Source organism: Meriones unguiculatus, chromosome 2 (genome assembly GCF_030254825.1).
Source record: "Meriones unguiculatus strain TT.TT164.6M chromosome 2, Bangor_MerUng_6.1, whole genome shotgun sequence".
NCBI classification, from domain to species: domain Eukaryota; kingdom Metazoa; phylum Chordata; class Mammalia; order Rodentia; family Muridae; genus Meriones; species Meriones unguiculatus.
Window position 1 is genome coordinate 162,532,078 of NC_083350.1, and position 23,173 is coordinate 162,555,250.

The window sequence follows — 23,173 nt, forward strand, 5'->3', positions numbered from 1 at the left end:
GAGAAGGGGAGAGGGAGAGGGAGAAAGAGGGAGAAGGAGACAGACCTAGCCCCTGTCTCAGAAAACACACACAGACACACACAAACAAAAACAAATAAATAAATGAAATCCCCAGTAACCTAAGGGTTTGCAAATAGGGCAGAGGTCTTAGGGGCCGTGGGCGTGGCCGAGGCCGCGGGGCTCGTGGAGGTAAAGCCGAAGACAAGGAGTGGATCCCTGTCACCAAGCTGAGCCGCCTGGTTAAGGACATGAAGATAAAGTCCTTGGAGGAGATCTACCTGTTCTCCCTGCCCATTAAGGAATCTGATATTATCGACGTTTTCCTGGGTGCATCCCTAAAGGATGAGGTACTAAAAATCATGCCAGTGCAGCTGACACGGGCTGGCCAGCGGACCAGGTTCAAGGCTTTTGTCGCTATTGGAGACTACAATGGTCACGTTGGTCTTGGTGTTAAGTGTTCCAAGCAGTGGCTATCCGAGGAGCCATCATCTTGGCCAAGCTTTCCATCGTCCCTGTGCGAAGAGGTTATTGGGGCAACAAGATTGGCAAACCCCACACTGTTCCGGGCAAGGTGACAGGCCACTGTGGCTCTGTTTTGGTGCATCTCATCCCTGCCCCCAGAGGCACTGGCATTGTCTCTGCTCCTGTGCCCAAGAAACTACTGATGATGGCCGGTATTGATGACTGCTACACATCAGCCAGGGGCTGCACTGCCACCCTCGGCAACTTTGCCAAGGCCACCTTTGATGCCATCTCCAAGACTTATAGCTACCTGACCCCTGACTTCTGGAAAGAGACTGTGTTCACCAAGTCCCCTTATCAGAAATTCAATGATCATCTTGTGAAAACCCACACCAGAGTCTCCGTTCAGAGGACCCAGGCTCCAGCTGTGGCTACCACATAAGGGTTTTTATACAAGAAAAATAAAGTGAATTAAATCTGAAAAAAAAAAAAATTCAGACTATAGTCAAGGGAGAAAGATAGGTCCAGTAGCACGGCTGAGTCAAAAAGGAGAATAGGCATATACATGGTAAAGTAGACATATTTACATGAAGGCAGATATATAGCTGCAAAGGTACTCTCCCACCCTGTGGATTTCTTCTTCACTTGACTAGCTGCTTCCTTAGCTGGAGAGAAGCTCTTCTGTTGTTGTCTTAGGAGGTCACAGTCTCAAATGTGGCCTCAATTCCTGGGGAAATGGAGTCCTGCAGAGAAAGCCCTTTCCTAAACTTAGGTAATATAGGGCACCGCCCATGTTTTGGTCTAGCAGTTTTAGCATTTCAGGTTTCAAGTTTATGCGTTTGGTCTATTTGGAGAAATTTTTGCGCAGGGTGATAGATATGGGTATAATTTCATTCTTCTGCATTTGGACATTCAGTCTCCCCAGGACCTTTGTTGAAAATGCTTTCTTTTCTCCAGTGTATGCAACGTATATTTTTTCTCCCTCTTTGAATAATATCAGATGGCTGTAGTTATAAGTGCTCATGTTTGGCTCTTTCTACTGGACTGTATCTTTATTTTTGTGCCAATATCAGATTGTTTTTATTATTATAGCTCTAGAATATATCTTGAAGTCTGGAATGTAAATATGTGCGCACACACAGACATGCATACACAGAAGTTATGGTACTTAGGCTGGTAAGACTCCTGACAAGAACCAGAGACTAACAAAAGCCCCAGTATCAGGCAATAAAAACATCCTTTTGAATGATTTGTCAGGGAAGTCCTAGTGATTCCCTAAACCAGTTGTTCTCAACCTTCCTAATGCTGTGACTCTTTAATATAGTTCTTTGTGTTGTGGTGATCCCCAACCATAAAATTATTTTGTTGCTACTTCATAACTGTAACTGTGCTACTGTTATGAATAGTAATATAAGTATCTGATATGATCACGACCTACAGGTTGAGAACCACTGCCCTAAACACTACTATTGCTGTTACCCTTGGTTGCTTCTGAGAGGCTGATGGTAAGCCCCGATTGCTGAGGATATCGCACATGCACATGTAGAGCACAGGGCTCTACTTATTTAACTAGATATCATGTAAAAGCATTCTACCTGTGGCCTAGCTTCCACAGTACTAGGAAACACTATGCAAGCTGCCAAGGGAGGGACGCAAGTAACAGCCAGCTCCGACACCTATGAACCACAACGACGATCATGTCAAGATATTTATAAAGGGATAAATACCACTCATATGTCTATGTTAACAAACTGTTGTCTGATTAGACTCAATGTTCAATCAACAGGAGAGAAATCATGTCTGGTACTAGAAACCTGATCAGCTTCCTGGGGCTAAGGAGGTCAAGGATCTTAGAACAGAATCTACTACTGCCACTTTGCAAGATCAGTGTAATTCCTTACTATATTCTAAAAGTTATCCTTACACCCATAAACAAGTGTAGCTACCACACCTCTACAAAGAAGCTTTTCTTTGCAGCAAATGGGGACCATTACAGAAAACCACATTTAGACACAATGCAGAGATCATTGGACTGTGAGGATTCCAGATGAAACGGATACATCTACACCACAGCTCCTGATTATATGGCTTAGAGAACGTCATGTAAGAGGGGGCAGAAAAAATGTTAAGAGCCAGAATACCAGGGAGTCGGCTAGAAATGGCTGTATTAACAAGACAGGAATAATACATGCTAATGGGGGTGAGGGAAAAACCTCACTGAGTTCCTACAGAAAGGATTACAGGTAACTAATGACTGCTTGACAGAGAATTAGCCTCTCCCAGATATGAGCCTTCTAACTGGTATCCAATACAAACTGGTCATCCCTAAAACCGTATATACACTAACAGTAAAGGTGGACTCAGCAGGTTACATCTGTGAATTCATGCATATTTATGCAATAATAATAATCAAAGAATAAGAGGCCAACAATTTGAGAGTATGGGCATGTCTTTATACATGTAAAGAATATATACTGAACATCTGTTCTATGTAGACTACTATGCACTGGCTATAGAGATGAAAGTGAGAGTCCATATCTAGGTAAAAGAAACTGTATGCTGTAAGGGCCATGAAGATTAAAGGTGATAAATTCACAGCATGATTATGCACAAAGAGTGTGTTAATTTGATAAAGACAACCAGAGCAAAGGTGGCCTGAGGAGACACTTGAGTCTGAAGAGACTAGGAGAGGAGACAACGTACAAAACAAGGTTAGCCTTATCACAATGCAGGCAGTGTGGCAGCGGTGGGGTGAAGTCATGAGCTGAGAAGATACACATTGTGAAAGGAGGCCCAGCAGGCAGCATGGGAACCAAAGTAATGAAGGAAGCACAAAGCTTCATAACAGTCAAACATTTCTAAGCAGGACAAAAAAAAAAAAAAAAAAAAAGAGCTCTAATGAAATCATAGCCACTCTACTTAGAAGCACGCTTTTCAGTGTCGCCAATGATGACATAAAAATTACAATGTGCAGTTAATTGCATTTCTTGCTGAATTAAAATGAGAAATGTGAAAACCGTGTTTTCTTGTATTTATAAAGTGATTTTACTTTACAATATGTATAATATTATTGCCAATGTACAATATGTAAAAGTCAAATCTTTGTAAAGAATTTATTTGTTGGTTCGTTTATTTATTTGTGTGTGTGCATGCGCGTGTGCGCATGTGAGTATGCTTGCGTGTGCTGTGGCGGGTGTATGGAGGTCAGAGGACAACTTGTGTGAGTCATATTTTTCTTTGCACCACATTGGTCCCAGAGGTCAAATCCAAGTGCTCAGAGTTGAAAGCTTTTCCTCACTGAGCCATCTCATGGATCCTGAAAGCTACCTCGGTGACATCACAGGATAACATTTACAAGCAAGTATTACTTTATAATATTTTCCTGACATAATGAGGAATTCACGATTCCTATTGAAATATAGGTAAAGTGCCTCTGGGCTTGCACACAACTGTTAAAATATAATAACTCACAAGACCCAACAGTTCTATGGACAGTAACAGTTACTGGGAAGAGGAGGCCTCAGGTTTGTGCTTTGTTCCAAGTTGTGCAGGGAGCTACAAGAACACATCTTTCATGAAACAGTGCCATTGCAAGGACCTCACCTATGCTCTTGCAAACATCCCAGTTAACTTACAGAGTCAGCCATTAAGCTAGATTTGGGTACAACTATTTCTCCAGTCTGTCGTTGGTACCCTATCTGGGGTGAAGCGGCATGCTGTCTTTCCAGAAAAAGGCACACAATTGCCACCCGGATAGGGATGGACAGAACCAAAGATGAGTTTTAGGAAGAAGTGACTGCTTGGCTCCAGGGATGGGTGATGAGGCACGTAATTGAGGGTGGAACACTGGGCAATCCTAATATGGCCACATTTCCCATGTGGCATGAGGTTGTGCACCCCCCTGACACAGTAGCAGTTGTATGTTCTCCTCTTGAAAGGTGATAAGATATGCAGCCAAGTCTGAGCCACCTCAGAGTGCAGCATCCTTCGGGGTAACACCTAGGTGGTAGAGCTCCTTGATTAATGGAGACTGCCTTGGAAATGCAGGGCACGAGGAGATAATATAGTCCCCAAAAGTAACATAATGGCTGCAATGAGGTTATTATAGATGTCAAGTACTTGGCGTTCATTTTCTAAGATGTTATGCTATAGCATTACCTTAATACCGATACACTACTGTTTTCTCATCTCATTCTTGTACTTGTAAGCCCAGGACAGACTAAGCCTCTCCTAGCACAATCACTTCTCCCAGAATGCTTCACAGTAGCATCCTATCTACATACCGTAAATCACTACATGCGATAGGCTCAATAAAAGAGAGATATGTTAAGATGACATCATCAGTCTAAACACAGTAACCTTTTTTAGTAGTTGTTTTGAGAACACTGTGTACAGACAAAACCAAACCAAACCAAAACACCTTATATAGCTATAAGCTTCAGAAAGCAGAAAATTTATATTTATATCTCTATAGTAAGTGATTATATGTCATTACCATATAAAAGTAAAAATAACATAAATTTAATTTTAAGGAAGTCCTTTAAAAAGAGAGGCATATCTTAAGCACTCCTGCATAAGTAAATGTTAAATCATCACATATTACTCTGAAGTAGAAATTATCAGCATTAGAGAAAAATTTAAAACATTAAGTTTCCATCAAAACTATCAAAAAGAAGATTAGGACTAATAAATTAAAGCCCATCTTTATATTTTGAATTATGTTTAAACTATAAGTATGTGGTCAATGTGAAAATGTGTTTTATTTTCAGTTGTGGTGTGCCACTCTCTCCCTCCACACCCATCCTCACACACCTGTGTGACACGGCCCCCCAGGCACCATGCTTGTTGGTTAGGATGTTGAGAATCTTCTGCTTGAGCTGGTTGGCTGTCACATGGTCACGGTGCTTGGCAGCACTGATGAGGTGGTCACACATCTTCTCCTCCTCCCTCCTGTCGGCAGCATATTGTGCGCACTGTGACTGTGAAGGATGCAAGAATTAAGAACACCCTTACTATGAAGAATAAAAATGTGATGCCTACCCTCAAGATGAAGGGTAAGCACAACTGAATTAAACATCTTCACCTGACATATCTAACACTCTGTTCTAGGAAAGGCAGAATCACCTTTCAAATTGGAAAAAAAAAAAATGTGATGTTTTTTTAAGGTAAAAGAGTAAAAGTAAAATATTTTGAAAAGTGTTAACGTCATGACTTTTTTACTTTGGTCCACTATCATGCATGGAGATAACCTAGAACCCCTGCACAGATGTAGCCCATGGCAGTTTGGTGTCCAAGTGGGTTCCATAGTAATGGGATGAGGGACTGTCTCTGACATGAACTGATTGGCCTGCTCTTTGATCACCTCCCCCTAAGGGGGGAGCAGCCTTACCAGGCCACAGAGGAAGACAGTGCAGCCACTCCTGCTGAGACCTGATAGACTAGGATCAGAAGTTCCCCTATCAGTGGACTTGGGGAGGGGCATGTGTGGAGAACAGGGAGAAAGGGAGGGTCGGGAGGGGAGGCAGGAGGGAGCCACAGGGGGGATACAAAGTGAACAAAGTGTAATCAATAAAAAATTTAAAAAAGAAAAAAATCTGATTTCAGTGTCAGATTTAATCATTATGCAGAAATGGCTCACTAAAAGTCTACTTTTAAAAAACAATTTATCACAAATTAACTTAAAGATATATAATTTCAATAATTAATTTGAAAACAAAAATCTTGTCATTGCCACATAATGTTTTGCTTTTTGAAAGACAATGTAATATGAAAGAAAAAATCAATTAAACATTTAGCAGACTAGGATTCTATTTCACATTTTAAGCAAACTCTGTTTTCCTTTTGCATTCAACTTCATATCTGTAAAGTGAGAAGCTAAGACAAGGTTTCCCTATGTTCCTTTCTACCTCTAACACTTAATGCTTCAAAAGGTCTCACAAGAATCATCACCTTAGGCTTATCTTCCCAACTCCACAGCCATCAGTTGTCATGTCTGTATTTTATTCCTGTTTTCTGACATTAGCATCACAGATGATCAATAGACCCTGTTATGAAAATCTTTGATACAGAGCTGAAAACAGAGCTTTAGACTGGCTACTATGCAGACCAGCTCAGGCTGTGATTTTAGTGTTACATCTCAAACATCTAAGGAAATATATGTGACTAGCTCCAGCTGTCATCCCTGTGCAAAACCATGTTGCACAGGACAAATCAGGACACAGTCCTGTCTGCTGAAACACACTCTATGCAAGCCTCTTCTGCAGAGAGAACCCATAATAATCTAAGACGGATTAATTCATTGTCCAATTTATCTTTTTGTACAGGGAATCACCAATTAGTACAAAGATCTGCTGCAATAATGAGGTTAATATTTCATTAGCTCATTGGAGGGTAAAATTAAATTTTCATTTTTCTTCCTTAACAATTACAGTATAAAGTAAGAAAAATAAAGCCTTAACTGTGACAGTACCCACTCAAATATGTTTCTCCCTTAACTGCAGGTTTCTCTGAGGGTTACATAGAATTGTCAAGTCTAGTCAAATGTCATACCTTCTGCATTTTTTTTTTGCAGTTTAAAACTGATGTATCTAGTACATACATACACACACATACATACAAACACCTTCCACACAAATATGCATACACCCGTAGAGACAGACACAAAGATTCACACAGACACACAGAAATACATACACACATGTACATAAATAAATAAATATACACATACCAATAAATTTATTAGCATCATTCTAACATAAAATAAATATAAACATTAGAGTTGAAAAGCCAGTGGGTATCTATTAGCAACAGTGGTTATTATCTCAAAATTAGACTTATATTGGCAGTATACATTGTGCATTGAGTCCTAAAAACATCCAGCCTTCATGTTCACGGTCTTTGGAATCACCCAGTGCCACCTCTGCACACCCACAGGAGAACTAAACTCACTGCTGTCTCAGGAAATGCAAGACTTGGGGTGAGTCTGAGCAAATCTTACTTCTCTTCTAGGGAAGCCAGAGATGCACACAGGACACAAACAGAATGTTGGGAGTATTGGACTTTCATTGTGGTCAGCAGAGCAATTACAGAACAATGCCTAAAAAATCCTCATGTGAACAGTAACAGACAGATGAGAAAGGAACCCCGCCTGTGTCTTAATGCCCTTTGTTTAAATGTGTGCTAAAGGTTAGAGCTAATATCTGCATGTCAGAAAATATATTTGAAATGTTTCATAAGACAAATATTGGTCTGCTTATATCCCCACTAAACATCTTGAATTTTTTTTTAGTAGAAACATGATTGCCTCAAAATTGATCCTTCAGGAAATTCAGTTAAAAATCTAAATCTTATTGACTACCACTGTTGACATGTGATTAATTTTTTTGAGTTTTGATATCTTATATATAAACATATTCTTCAAAAAGGAGATAATTCAGTTTTCTAGCCAACCAAAATACTGTACAATACTCTGATAAATATACATTTTTATTGCTGAAGTGATATTAACTTAACTTTGTTAAACTACCTCTGTGTGTGTGTGTGTGTACTTTTATTAATGTTTTAAGAGGTTTTTAAAAAAATTGAGTATCCACAATGCCATACATCAGTTACCTGCTGTCCACCTGACCAATCAAATGGTGGCTGTGTGAATGAAAACAACTGCTATTTTTCTCTCCCATGCTTTCAGCTGTTGAGGTCGGAGATCACCAGACCTAGTCCACCAATGTGCATGATTCAGTGAGCTACTCTGCGAAGACAAATACCGCACTGAAGCTGCGGTGGCAGGATCGCTTCTCTAGCTGCACTTGTTGGCACGAGGCACCAGGAAACATGAAATGCTGCAGTTATCACCTCTAAGGCCACTAGAAGCTTATGGGAGTCAAATATTAGACCATGTATGGATTTCTGAAATACACTTACAAGTTGACTGAATTCAAAAATTAATTAAAATAGTGAAATTTCGAGAGCCACTGAACACTAGGTAAGAGCATCAAACCACACCAAGCATCCACATGCACCTGGTTTTAATGTAAAGCTCTAATAGCTTCAAAACGACAGCATCCCAAGGATCTTACTGTCCCTACAACAACTGAAAATAACGTCACCCCCCCCCCACGTACCTACAATGGTGAGGAACATGACAGAGTGACGAGGTATAAATGAATCAGCATTTTGTCTAACAATGGGATGATCTTTGAAAGCAGGGCCTAAGATGCCTTCAGTGGTATTTTCTTCTTAAGTACGTCTTACATCAGGTAGCAAATGGGTGATGTTTGACCTTATACCTTACCTCAAACTCTGCATGCTTATGTACATCCTCTGCTCTCTGTCTGTTCAAGATGAACTCAGCTTCATTTGCAACACGGACTATGTGGTCCTTCATAGCATGGCACAACAATCTGAAAAGACAGATACCTCTGGAATTACTGTTCCTGATGTTTTTTCTTAGGGGTGTCTAATTATTTTAAAATAATACAACTCTATTTAAAAAATTATGCATATGACTTATATAAAGCTAGACCATAAAGCTAGAGGATAAAGTTGCTTAATTATAATTACAGCACACTTAGCAAGGCAGATGATAGGCCTAAAGGACTTTGAAAGCTCCAGAGTGATGAGATTTGAAATTCTTAGAACTGTAACGAAACAAAGTTTTAAACAAATCTAACGGTATTATTAATTAATTAATTAATCCAACATTTAAAGCTATTTATTAAAAACTCAAGCCTTTCAAGTGAAGTGCACAGCCAGATGTGACTTCCGACATCCTGCTCCCTGATGCAGCTCTAAACAGTCACTTACTGCTGTTCCTTTCCGGGATGTGGCACGGACCACAGGACACCCACAGCAGTAGCAGCCTTGCAAACGTGCTTTCATGTGGATCTAGTGAGCTCAGCAGTCCGCCTTCTACCTTCTTTCCTCATAGTGACCTGTTTCAGAGACCTCTGTTTGTGACACAGGGGCCCTCCCTCAGTCTTGCCAGCTTTAGCTTGTTCTTTCTTTAAGGCAGTTCTTTCTGGAAATGGAAATGGCAGCACTCTTTTGCAGCCTTGCTTTGACACTTCCACTTTTCCTTTCTTAGTGGTCTGTTCTATGGCTTCCTGTGCTCAGCAGAATAAAGTGATGCCATGTGACTCTTGGGCTAATGGCATAGGCTGGCTGGCTGCTTTACACTTGGGACCCTCTGTGGGTCAGCTGTCACAAAAAAAGCCTTGAAAACCAGGCCTGTCTGTGTGAGCCTGTAAACCAGTGGTAGGTGCCAAGACAAGTGGTTCTCACATGCTCACTGGCCAGTAAGCCTAGCTGAAAAGGTGACTTAGGGTCACTGAGAGACCCTGTTCTTGCAGCCATAAGATAAAGAGCAGCAGCGAAAACATGCCACTTCTCCTTCTTCAACTACACATGCACATCTACATGTGCATGCATCATACCATACATCACAAACTTCCCACCACCTACGACAAAACTAGAATTAGAATATGTATTTATAAAATACCAACTCATAGAAATTCCTCCTCTAGTAACCACTACATCTAGTCTATTTTTGGCAGACCCGCCCTCTTCATTGATAACCACAGAAAAGCCAGAGAAAAAATTTACATATTCTAACATTTTAAAAATGTTGATGAATGTTATTTTTAAAGCCATATATTTTTTTAAAAAGACAGTATTTTTCTATTCTATCAAGCCTGAACTATATTGGCCTGTTTCAGTATTTTCCCAACAAAGTATTTGTAGTATCTGCATTGCATCTTCCACAAAGAATGATGAGTGAATGGATCCTTTATTTCAGAGTTTTGGAATATGAATTCTCAGTTGCTCTGAATTCAAGTTCAAACATGCTAGAACAATTTTGCTACAGCTGTGCTTGTCTCTGTTTTGAAACAAACAAAATTTCTCTGTGATGAGATCTGGCCTGAACAACTAGGTATCAATCACTGAGGACTCAGGAGATGTAACAGCAGCATGAGTTCACAGGGAGATCCTGCAACATGCAACAGTAACCTTCCAGTCACTGAAGATGGACAGATACCCCACTGCGATGCTCTCCTGGCACAGCACAAATCATCAAACAAGGAGTCAACAAAATGATTCTGGGGAAAGCGCCTGCTGCGTAATCAGCAGGACCCGAGTTTGGATTTACAGTACTCACATAAAAGCTGGGTGAGGTGGCAAACAGTTACAATCTCAGTAAGGGGGAGGAAGAGAAGGGAAATCCCCTGGGTTTACTGGTAGGACAGTCTAGCCAATAGGTGAGCTCCAGGATCAGTGATGGACCCTATCTCAAAAAATAAGATGGAACATGATAGAGGATGAGTTCTATCCTTTGAGCATACATAGACCACATATATGCACTCACACACGCACACATACACACACACACACACACACACACACACACACACACACACACACACACAGGAGACTGGGAAGAACTATAAACTTCAAACAGTAACTTGATGAAATTACTGGCTTATAGTTTGTAGAAGGACAGGCTTCAAGTGAGAGAGAGAAAGAAAGAGAGAGAGAGGTGAAGCATGTTAGCATTTAACTCAGCATCTTTTCTGAGCACATGTTGAAGTGTGAATCACAGAAAAGAAGTCTATTATGTGGAAATTACTGTAGATTACAAAACTTAATAGGTTAAGAAGAGACAGCAGGAAGAAAGGGCTCCTGGTACAGCTGACTAATAGGTCTCATTCCCAGGAACAGAGCAGTGGATTGGCAAAGTGCAGAGCTGTGGTGGGTGCTGTACTCTAACGAAAGACTGGCTCCAGACACAACAGAGAAAATTGCCAATTATCTGGTAGTCTGTCCAATGCCCCCAACCTGCTGCTTACTCATGTTAAAGAGAAGATAAAAAAAAAAAAAACATTCACCACAGTAGCTCACAATTTTCTATCCTACTTCATAAAGGAAGCAGATCTAAGAGGCTTCACTTCATAAAGAAATTCAAAGAATCAAGTTTCCTTGATGATTAAGTCGGTCTGTTTTATGTAATAGTCGGTTTGTTTTGACCAAGGTTTTCAACAGACACAGCTACCATTCCAACCCCATTAACCTTAAATACCATATAAAATACTGAGGGCAAACATCCTTATACCCATTAGCAGTTAGTGTTGGTTCTGTTTCTCATGCCTCATACATACTAACCCATACTTTTCTCTTTGAAGTTTCCTGACACTTTATTTTAGTGGAACCATATAAAATACCCCCTTCTTTCTGGCTCCTTTCAGATAGTTATTTCTAGGTCGATCCACAGATAGCACGTGTTAGCACTTTACTTCTCTGTAAGAACCCAATGATATTCCATTGTCTGCATAGGGCACACTCTTATGTATTCATCAGGACATAGACATTTGGGTTCTTTCCACTTTGAGCTGTTGTGAATTTTTGCCTTACATTCTCTTAAGGATATACATAAAGGTGAAAACTCTGGTCTTACAGTTAGTCTATGTTTAAAGTCTGAGGAGTTGCTCAATTCCTCTCCGTAGTGAGAGATCCTTTTAGATTCCCGAGTCCTTGCTGGCATTTGTGGAACCATTCACACAACTGCAGTTGATATGTAGCTGTACCTCAGCACATCCTGACCTATGCTTCTACAAGGATGAATGATGCTGACCACATTTTTTTATTTCCTCACCAATAATTTCCACGTCTTCTTTGGGGGGAAAAATAACTCTATCAAAGCCTTTGACTTGTTAAATTGTAACCATTCAACTTTTTACCTTTGAGTTACAGATTCTTCATACCTGGTATTATTAAGTCACCATCACACATTAATTAAAAGTGTTTGTTCTAACTCCATTGCCTTCTTACATTTTGGTAATGGATGACCTCCAGCAAACACGAAGTCTGATTTCTGGTAACTATCACTCAATGTATCTTTATTTACTTGTGCTTTTAGTGTCAAATCTAAGTAAGCTATTGCTGAGTTTAAACTTATACAGATCACTGACAGTTTCCTTATTTATTACATTCTTTTTCTGCATTTTAAGTATGTGTCTGATTGTTCCATCTGATTATGTTTGTGTACCACATGCATGCAGTGCCCTTAGAGACCAAAAGAGGGCATCAGATCCCCTGGAACTGAAGTTACAGATGGTTGTGAGCTGCTATGTGGGTGCTGGGAATCAAACCTGGGTCCTCTGCAGGAGCAGTCAATACTATTTACCACTGAGCCATCTCTCCAGTTCCATTTCTTTAATTGTTAAACAATGTGTGTATCAGTGTATTTTGAAGGACTTAAGATAATTATTCTTAATACTGATTTAGAAAACTGTTCTGAAAACAGCAGGATAATTTAGTGCTCTTTTAGACTATGTTTGCTATAACCTTGAAATATTGCTTCAGAACAGTTGTTTTCAAGATACACTCACTAAAAGTAAAACATTAAAAAGCATACCACCTATCAAAATCATTTTTACATGACAGATGTTTTTAGCAAATGAAATTTTGCTAAAAAGTAGGCCATGTAACCTCTTCCATACTCTAAACCTTATTTTTTTGAAAAAGTTTGTAGCTATTAAGATTCTATGTCCAATAGAACAAAATAATAGAAAAAAATCATAACTGTTCCCGTTCTGCTTTAATTATCGGCCAAGTAATGAAGATGTTGACTTAATTTCTGTGATTCTAAGTTGAATGGATCAGCGTGCTACTATCTTGAAGAAAAAGCCAACGTTAGGCATAAGAACGCCTGAGAAAAAATGGCACAGTGGTTGTGGACTGTAACAAGAGCTCAAGGTCGGAGATATGGCATGCTAAAGAGGAAGCTTGGTGTGTGTCACTCTTTCCCATTTAACTCTTAATATTAATAAGAGTGGAGAAACATGGATCAATGTCATAAAAAGGCAAAATCAAAAGAAAATATAAAAGCCAGCAGGCATACTAGCCACAGTATAATACAAGGATTCCAGAAACACATGCATGTTGCTCTGTGGTGAAGTTTCTAGGCCATTCTCTGTTCCTGTGATCATCTGGCTTCTTCCTGAAGGGAAGATAGTTGCCACTCTGTGTTGTAAATATTATGAACGACTCTCAATAAATCTAATTTCTTACTGCTCCATCTACCAGTACAAGTTCTGAGAACTAAAGAAATGCTGTTTACATGATGATTTAACCCTACTTATAAAATACTTTTCTTTTGCAAAGATGAGAGGCAGTGCCATAGCTTTTGCCCTGTGACTGATGACTGAGCAGCACAACAGCTTACAAAGCACATGTGTGCATGTGTGTAGGCATAAAATATGCCATAAGACAGTGAGGCAATACTGCCCCAACCATACTGATAACACAGAAGATATGTGCTCCTGGGTGAGTTGTAGTGAGGCACTCAATTTTTCTCCAGTTCCTTCAGAGTCTTTCAAATGTCATCTGAATATTGATTATATAAATACTATCAATAAAACCACGTGGTATTTTCTGAGTTCTTTCTATTTGCCAGGAACATGGAGAACTGACTACATACCAGACTTCATGGCTTCCATAAATACTTATTTGGTTCATACCTTATTTGTTATCTTATTAGAGGAGCACAAAAAGCGCCATTCACTAAGAATCAAGTGTTGTTAAGAAAAGAAAAGAAAAGAAAAGAAAAGAAAAGAAAAAAGAAAAAAAGAAAGAAAGAAACAAGCATTGTGTCTGACTTTTCAAGCTATCACTCTAGGTTAGCTTTTTAATGGCTTTCAGAATGAAGAAAGGTAAGACAAACAGAGACAGGTCTTAATGCTAACTGACTAAGAGTTTGTTTTGTGGTGGCAAATACAATATAAGCATGACACTGGGGTATGGTATGTTTCTGGTTCAGTGTCAGCTGGAAGGAAGACCAGATAAGAACACGATTTAGCTACACAGTTTGCACATTATAAGTAATGAAGTATAGGTTAATTTGTCTATTACTTGCACATGCACACACACACACACACACACACACACACACACACACACACACATGCTGGAGCTTGGATTCTTGCATTTGGATGTCAGAGGTAACTCTGGGGACCTACTTTTCTTCCTACGGAACATTCTGGGGGACGAACTCGTCATCAGCCTTGCACAGCCAGTGCTTTCATCTGCTAAGCCATCTCCTCTAACCACTTTCATTCAGCTATAACTTGGATATAGTGAAAATAATTTATTTTAAAGGCACTGTTTGATGATAAACATTTTCATATAAACTGCCCTATGTAGCCCAGTGACCCATTCTCTATTTCTATAATTTCTATATGTTTTTCTTTTGCTGGTATCTACATAAGTGGGAGATATTTTCACTTGCTGCCTGTGTATTCCACCATGATACCACATTATTATTTGGTTTGGTTGGCTTCTCACCTTTTCACTAGTATCTGATCATTTCTAATGTTTACTAAAATGAGCCAAAGAGCTGTAAATATTCACCCACACATTTTAACATGAATGTTTTTCCTTTTGCAGGCCCTATACCGAGGCTGAGAAGAGCTGGGTCATAAAGTATATGTTTATTCTGCATACCTACAATACTCTATCACACTGGCAGATATACAATACTGTCATTCTAGTTCAAAGCTACATTTCTCAAATAAAAAAAGGTTTTGTACATCTTTTCACATGGCAGTTGACCAGTTATACACTGATTTCAGTGGTACCTGAACTTTCTGTCCAATCCAAATACCATTTTATTATCTTTGTAAAAATTTATTATAATTTATTCACTTTGTATCCCAGCTGTTGCCCCCTGTCTTGTGCCCTCCCACCCTCTTCTCCTCCCATCCCCCCATCCCCTTCCTTCTGACCCTAGCCTATCAGGTCTCATCAGGACTGACTGCATTGTCCTCCTCTGTGGCCTGGTACGGCTGGCTGCCCACCCTCAGGGAGAGGTGATCAAAGCCACTGAGTTCATGTCAGACAGCCCTTGTTCCCCTTACTAGGGCACCAACTTGGAGACTGAGCTGCCATGGGGTACATCTGTGCAGGGGTTCCAGGTTATTTACATGCATGGTTGGAGTGTCAGCCTCAGAAAGACCTTTTTTTTTTTGGTTCTGTTACTCTCCTTGTAGTGTTCCTATCCCTTCCAGATTTTATTATCTTTTAATGACTATTCTAGTTTCAACACAAGTGTCTGACTGCATATTTTATAATACACAAAGAAAGTTCCAATATCCTGCAGCTCAAGAAGTTGTACTATTTTTATCCCTACATCTGAAATACTTGTTTCTTTTCTTCTTTGACATCATTATGATGCTAATACAAACAGGAAACTCAACTAAAAGGTGTGTACATAGCATTGTTTTTTTCTAAACTTAAAATCATCTTTGAGTTAAGGAACTATCATCTATCTAATGCTTATTAATTTTTATACATCAAAATTTCATAAAATATATATCATCTTATGGCCAGGCACTTTTTGTTCACTTGCTATTTATTTGTATACATATATACTTATGTATGCACAAATATATTCACAAACATATATACATGCACACATATCACCTTTCTCATCTCCCCTTTTCATGAATGATGGTGCATCTTGACCCCTTTTTATGCAAGGCATTCTTCACCAAATGACTTGCCCTTTTACTTTATGTAGTCATGTGGAAATTTCATGTGTGAGATTCAACTAGAAAAATGAATCAGCTCACTGAAGGTCTAGGCAGAATGAAGTGTTGCTATGATACATGCTATCTCTTCATTGTCCCTACAAGCCTTATTCCCACCTGCCACCTCTGCTGGTAACATGCTGTAATCCACATCAAACATATGCCTCAGCAGACTGATGGTTAGCATATCCATCAGTTAGGGCAGCACAAACCATGCAGGTTTGATGGTTAGGAACCTTCCATCTGACTTGGCCAGTCTGGAATTTTGTTACCAAGAAGACCAATTGAGAAAACAATGCAGTTCTTATAGGTTGAATTTGTGTATCTGGCACAGAGACCTGAAGCCATGGGCTTCAAAAGGCACTGAAGTAAAATTTTACAAGTCCTAGGAATTCTTAGGCTGGGCTTTTCATGCTTCCAGCATGCAGCACAGAACAATCTCCAATCAGCTTGACAAAGTTGAAAGGACAAAGTGTATTTGAGTACTAATCTTGGACCCTATTTGATTCATTTAGTAGTTCTAGTACCTTTTTTGGCCATCTTGGGATTGCCTCTATAAATGGACTAGATGAGACCTCTGGTCAAATACCCAAGACATGTACGTATGCAATACAAAAAAAAAAAAAAAAAAAAACAAAAAAAAAAAAAAAAAAAAAAAAACAAAACAAAAAAACCAAAAAAAACCAAAAACCTTGCCTTGCTGTGGCACTGCAGGAGAATTATCTAGTCTGTTCCCATTAAGCAAGGAGTTGGCTGTGCTTCTGTAGCCATCACTTTCAGTCTACTTCAAGAAGTGAGCATCAGGACTTCACACTTACTACATCTCTGAGAATGCCAACACACAGGTATTGTCTTTCAGTCTGTGAAGGTGGAGCATCACATAAGTAAAAGTTTTGAATGTCACACTAACTCTCCACTTTTTGACTAAAAGCTTTTCTTTAGAATTATTTTCATAGGTTGCTGGATATGACAGATGAGTTTGTTTTTAGATGATGCACAGGTTTATGTTCGGTACTGAGTGTAGCCTTTGCTGCTACTGTAAAAGGTAGGAGTCTCATAAGATGAGCTAGTAGCACGTGGCCAAAGGCTCTTGCCAGTGCTGCCTTCCCAGTCCTACATTAAGAACCACGAAACAGTAAATGTTTGCTTATAAACTAGCCAGCTTCCAGTGTTCTGTCATAACAAAAAGCACATTAACACACATAAATGTGAAATTCATTTCCCTAGAAAGTGAAATTTAACCTTTATTAAATAGGACTTACTTCAGCTTTGAATAAACACACTGTCATCATTGTCTAATATGTACAAGTAAAAAAAAAAGGATAAGTACATAGTAATTTTATAAAGCACTGACAATTTTATTCAATTATTTACAAAGCTCAAAACTTAATAATTTATTACACAAAATAAATAAAAGTATAAAAAAAGTTCTTATTGGGGCTTCAGATGAAACAATCCCGGGAAAGAACTTCTGTTTTCAAGTTTCCAGAAGTTTATGGTTAAAAACTAAACCAAAATATCAGCTCCAAAAAAAAATAGTTTCAGGGCTCCCAGCTTTGCAAATTGTTTGTTTGTGTGTGTGTGTGTGTGTGTGTGTGTGTGTAATTGCATGTGTCTGTTGGAAAAACAAACCTTTAAAGTTTAAATGGTAACTGCCATTCAGCAGTGGCCACATAATTATTAATGAATTACACTTGGATCAATTTTCTCTTTTTTAAGATCCTAAAGAATTAAAAGTTTATCTTTATCCTTTATAAAATGAAAACTGGATCCTTGTGATCCCAGGTTATATCAGCACTGAACATAAACATCTTGCATTTTTACAGTGAATTCGTTAATTATATCTGATATTCATTAATTATACCTGATAGTCCTTTCAAAAGAGTGACAGAACTTAATTTAGGAAAAGGCTTAATTCATTTCAAGACTACACACATCCCATGTTTAAAATGTCTTATATGCCTCGTATTTTAATAATTTAAATTCCAATTATTATTGCCAAGATATTATAGGCAATTTTATACCCCATTAACCCAGCTTTGTTTTAATAATAAAGACTCTTTGTTAGAGTCCTTTAAATGATCCAGTGTATAATTGCAGGCTGTTTTGGGTGTGCTTTAGTTTAGTTACACATTCATCAGCTGATTTTCTCTGTTAATGTAGACGCCTCATACATGCTTTCTCTGGCTCTGATTGATGGACTGAATTCATAGGTGTAGATGTGAAGGAGGATAAACATTTGTAACCATTTTCATTTGGAGGTTTTCATTTCCCTCCTTACAAGAAAAAATAAAACGGGCAGCCCAACAGGCAAGCTAAGTGAGAGGATCAATGTTCGGTGTCCATACAAATGAGGTAACACACATGTAAAGTACTGAGTTTGTATGTAGCACACAGTGAATACTCACAGCAGATAAGCAGAGGGGTGTGCTTTTACTCACAGAAATAAAGGCCACCTACATACTGGTCTTTGGAAACCAGTATTAACATTTTAAATTTACAGAAGTATTTAAATTGAAAAATGACCCCAAATACAGATGGGAACCATGGTGAATACAGCCCAAGGAGAAGGGGCACGGGGAGTGGGTTGGGAAGCAAGAGAAAAAGAGTCTACTTTCAAGGCTCAGTTAAGAGACAAGAGAGTATGCTCAAGCCTTCTTCCCACCTTCTTTGAACTGAAGGGGAAAACGCTGGAGTATAAATACAGCCCTACTACAGGCTCACCAAAGCCATTCCACAAGCTCCGTGGTTCTCAGTCATTTTTCTCCTGTCTATTCCGCACTGGCCATTCTAACAGTCTACTCACTGCTTTCACTACTTCTAAATTCTCAAACACACTAGGTGCTACTTCAGGTTCCAGAGACGCGATGGTCTGCAAGGTAGCAAGTACAATCTAAGCTTTAAGGAAAGAATTCTACGGTGGAGAGCTGAAAACTGCCAAATTGAAAGCAAAGCAATTACTGATTATTTTTAAAAAACAATTAAATCATAAATTCTTATCAAGAACTTACTGCTCTATAATAGCTTTGCTGCATAGAGGAAGGAATATTATGATCTTAGTTGAAGGTTATCTTAATATTGGCAGCTATAAAGATAGTTTTCAGGATGAAAAGAATGATCATTTAAAGCACAGAACATGAAGGAGAAGAAAATCTGCTATGGAAGTTAAGCTACAGCGCTTCCAAATGCCTTTATTCTAAAATGTGTTTAAGATTGAAAGAACCATGCCTTGGGAAGGGAATGCCATCTTAAATTTGTTTGACCTGGGTCACAGTTAAAAGACATCTAGACTGGAGGAGAATAAAACTCTAGGGATCAGGACTGGAGATGGAGCTCAGTGTATACTTCTTGCCTAGCATTCAATAAATCTGGTTTTTGAACCCTAGCAGCACACAAACTGGACGTGCTGGAACACGTTTATGATACCACATCTTGAGAGGTGGATACAGGAGGATTAGAAGTTCAGGGTGATGCTTAGCTATACAGTGAGGCTAGTCTAGAATAAACAAGACTTTGCCTTAGAAAACAAACAACTTGTAGATAATGGGTATGATACAGTGCAAAAACCCAGAAACAAGAGGTAACAAGGTATTATGCTGAGGCGGTTTTTCCAGTCATCCCCACAGCTACTGATCTAGTGCAACAGACTCCAGGATAAAGCAAGCCTTAAACTACTACTAGAAAATGAAACTTCCAGAAACTTTGCATGTTTGATATTTGCACATTTTCTAGCATCATTCTCTTTTGTCTATAATTACAATTTAACTAAAGCCCCAGAATTTCAGCTTCCTTAGCTCTTACAAATGTTACTGATAAATAATCACTTTTTTTTTCATTTCTGATGCTTGCATAGTCCAGAAAATGGGATCATTCCTTGTAACTGGAGTTACATATGACTGTGTGCTATCACATGGTTGCTGAGACTTTATGTGTGTTCTTTTTTTAATTTATATTAATCACATTTTATTCACTTTGCATCCCAGCTGTATCCTCCTCCCTCATTCCTACCCCATCCCACCCTCCCTTCCTCTTCTCCTCCCATGTCCCTCTCCAAGTCCACTAATAAGGGAGGTCCTCCTCCCTCTCCATCTGACCCTGGCCTATCAGGTCTCATCAGGAGTGGCTGCATTGTCTTCCTCTGTGACCTGGCAAGGCTGCTCCCCACTCAGGGGGAGGTGTGCTGAGACTTTAATCTGCGTCGTCTGGAAGTTCAGCCAGTGTTCTTAAACCTTGAGCCATCTCTCTTTCCCTATCACCATATTTTGTAATTTCCTTCATTTTTTTACACTACAGTAAGCAAAAAACTTATTTTAAATTTCAGACCTGTATTATGATTAAAACATTGATCACTGATGCCAAAAGGAGTGTGCAATGAGATATTATATAGACAGCGGTAGTTTCTCAGGATGCAGTGCAGTGATGGAAGAAAGCAGAGCAATACTAAACACTGAATTTTAATCCCACATATAAACCACTTTTGAAGAATATGATTTCTTGATTAAAAAGGCACATTCTAATACCATAACCATTACTGCCCTATTAATTTATGTAAAGCTTATTCAATAAAGCAAACATTGTAATGAATATTTAATAATTATTTTCTATAGAATGCACTATATCACACAGGAAATTCAGCTTGTCATGGCTACATGTCTCAGGCTGATAGAAATTACACATATCAAAGGGTGACAGCCTCAATGTGCATACCACCCACAGAGCACTGCAAAATCACAGTAAACAACTACTCAGGACAGTGATAAATACAACAATGGTTTCAAACAAAATCTCACCTACAGCATCATTAACAATGATAACAGACACTCCTAACTGAGGCTGTTACTCCTTCTGCATTGAACATCACTAATACTTCCAGCCAGGTACCAACTGCTTGGTAGGATCAGTTGAAGCCACTTCACGTGAACTGATGAAGGGCTCAAGCGTAAACACTGAGCGTGGCCTGAAAACAGATGGGGTGACAGATGGCGCTGCAGCCTGGGTTCACTTGATCTGTCTAACACAATCTCACCACTCAGTAAGATGTGGCTCAAATCTCACAAAACATCAGAAATATAATATCATTATTTCATATATGCTTTTGTCTCTAAAACTAAATGCTCAACACCTAAAGTTTGTTAATTTGAAATGTAAGTGCCTACATGTTAAATTATTTACTTCAAAGCTTTTTGCTTACAGTTTTTAGAACAGATGGTATGAAAGAGCAGTTGCCCAGTGGAATTAAATGCACACTGTCTAGTTGCCCAAAAAGTGTAAAATTAATTACCTTCCTTCATTGATGAGTTCAATAAATGCAAGGCCTGCATTCTTCTGGATAGAATTCTGCCACTCCTAAAGGAATAAACCAAAGCAAATGTAAAAAACAAAATAAACACGCAAATGAACTAGCAGCTAGCTTAGAACCATGTTGACACTGTTACTAACCCCCTGAACACCTTGTTTTCAAACGTCTTTACAAGCTTTATAAGAAGTGTCAATTCAGAAGAAAGAAAAAAAAATAAATGACCCTGATTCACAGTTTAGAAGGTGGGTTTTGGTTCCCAGAAAATTGAAGTTTGCTGGAAAGTAAAAGAGTAAGTAAGTAAGTAAGCACTAAGCTTACTTCTAGGAAAGAACAAATGACCAACAGAGGCAGGAAGCTATGTACAAGGAAGAGATATTTTATACTACTGAAATCTTTAATCAATGATACCAGAGTTTTCATTATTATTGAAATCAAAATTAGAAATGCCTTTATGCATCTGCATGTTACACACATACGCGTTTATGCACTAAAACTTTAGGCATCTGCACCTTCATGCACCTATACATTTAAATATAAATATAAATATATATATATATATATCTTTATGTAACAAACCTTCAGGCATCTGTGCCTTTATGCATCTATGCATTCTATATTGATATCTTTATGTATCTATACCTTATAATGTTGCTAGACATTTAGGCAATCTATACATTTATGCATATGTGCCTTTACACAATTCATATCTTTAGATTGCCTTGGGAATAAATTGCTCTAGTTAGATTTATATTCAAAGAGCCTCAAACAGCACAAAGCTACAAACATCTTCTTTTCAAATGTGTCATACAATACTTAAAATGGTAAAAATATTACTCTAATGTATTCTCTCTTTGCTAACTGGAGATTAGCTAAATTTGCTAAATGCCTAAATCTGGCAGCTTCACAGAGAAAAGGCCACAACTATGAACATCAACAACTCCCACACAGTGTTTTGGATTAGGAAAGAATGCTGCTTGTTTTGTATTCTTTCCATGGCATATTTGAAATATAAGTTAAACATCCATTTCTGGCTTTGAGTTTATTATTCAAGTAACTTCAGTTTTCTTAAAAATATATAGTTGGCCAGTAAGTTGTAATTTTTTTTTTTACTGAAAACTATATTCCTTTTAGTAGTTCCACAAATAATCTCTAGTTTCATTAACACACACATATAATCCCTATTAATTACTCATCTACAAATCCCATCCCAAGATTTATATTTCTTATTTTTGCACATGGAAAACCATTTATTGTATATAGTATTTTTATAGCCAAATGATATGGTATAAGGGTGTGCATAAAATTCCATCCAAATTTTGAATCAAGCTGATATCAATTTATGAGCAAACGCAATTAATATAATTTCTGAATGATTATTATATTTATAATTAATAGTGGCATTATTAATTAATAATGGCAGTATTGGAACAAAACTTTATTTAGCTCATTATATAGAAACCCATGCTTTCTTTATATATGAAACGTTGGCTACCCTGAACATGAATTCAGGTTCACAAAAAATAGTCTTCTTGTCAGCTCAAACCTTTTCTTCCCTATTACTATTACTATTAGTATTTAAAATTTTGGATCACATTACTATTTAAAATTTTGCATTTGTGCTGAGAAAAAATTGCTGAAGCAAGTCTATAGTGGATTATTTCAAAGCAAACCTAAACTTTAAGCACAGAGAGAATCAGTAACTGGGAGAAGACATGGGGACAGCACAAAGCCACCAAGCACCTGGACAAAGCTGCACCATTTCTCAGCACTATCTTCAGTTTCATCTTTATTGAAAATCACAGGGGCCTTCTTCTCTTACATTTTAAGTAGCTGT

The 23,173-nt window shown here is 38.4% G+C and overlaps 2 protein-coding genes across 3 annotated transcripts in view; one reads left to right on the forward strand and one right to left on the reverse strand.

Moving 5' to 3' along the window:
• Window positions 1-23,173, reverse strand: part of Nbea (neurobeachin) — a 525,499-nt gene that overhangs the window by 233,321 nt on the left and 269,005 nt on the right. For both annotated transcript variants that reach the window (XM_060378339.1, XM_060378338.1), the window contains exons 35-37: window positions 21,322-21,386; window positions 8,753-8,861; window positions 5,275-5,441 (exon numbers count right to left, since the gene is read on the reverse strand). In XM_060378339.1, coding sequence (XP_060234322.1) covers window positions 5,275-5,441; window positions 8,753-8,861; window positions 21,322-21,386 — 341 coding nt within the window. The remainder of the gene's footprint in view (window positions 1-5,274; window positions 5,442-8,752; window positions 8,862-21,321; window positions 21,387-23,173) is intronic.
• Window positions 144-948, forward strand: LOC110540424 (small ribosomal subunit protein uS5-like). Its single transcript, XM_060378337.1, is given in 2 exon segments — window positions 144-465; window positions 468-948. Coding segments are annotated over 2 exon segments (654 nt in total). The 5' UTR covers window positions 144-248; the 3' UTR covers window positions 905-948.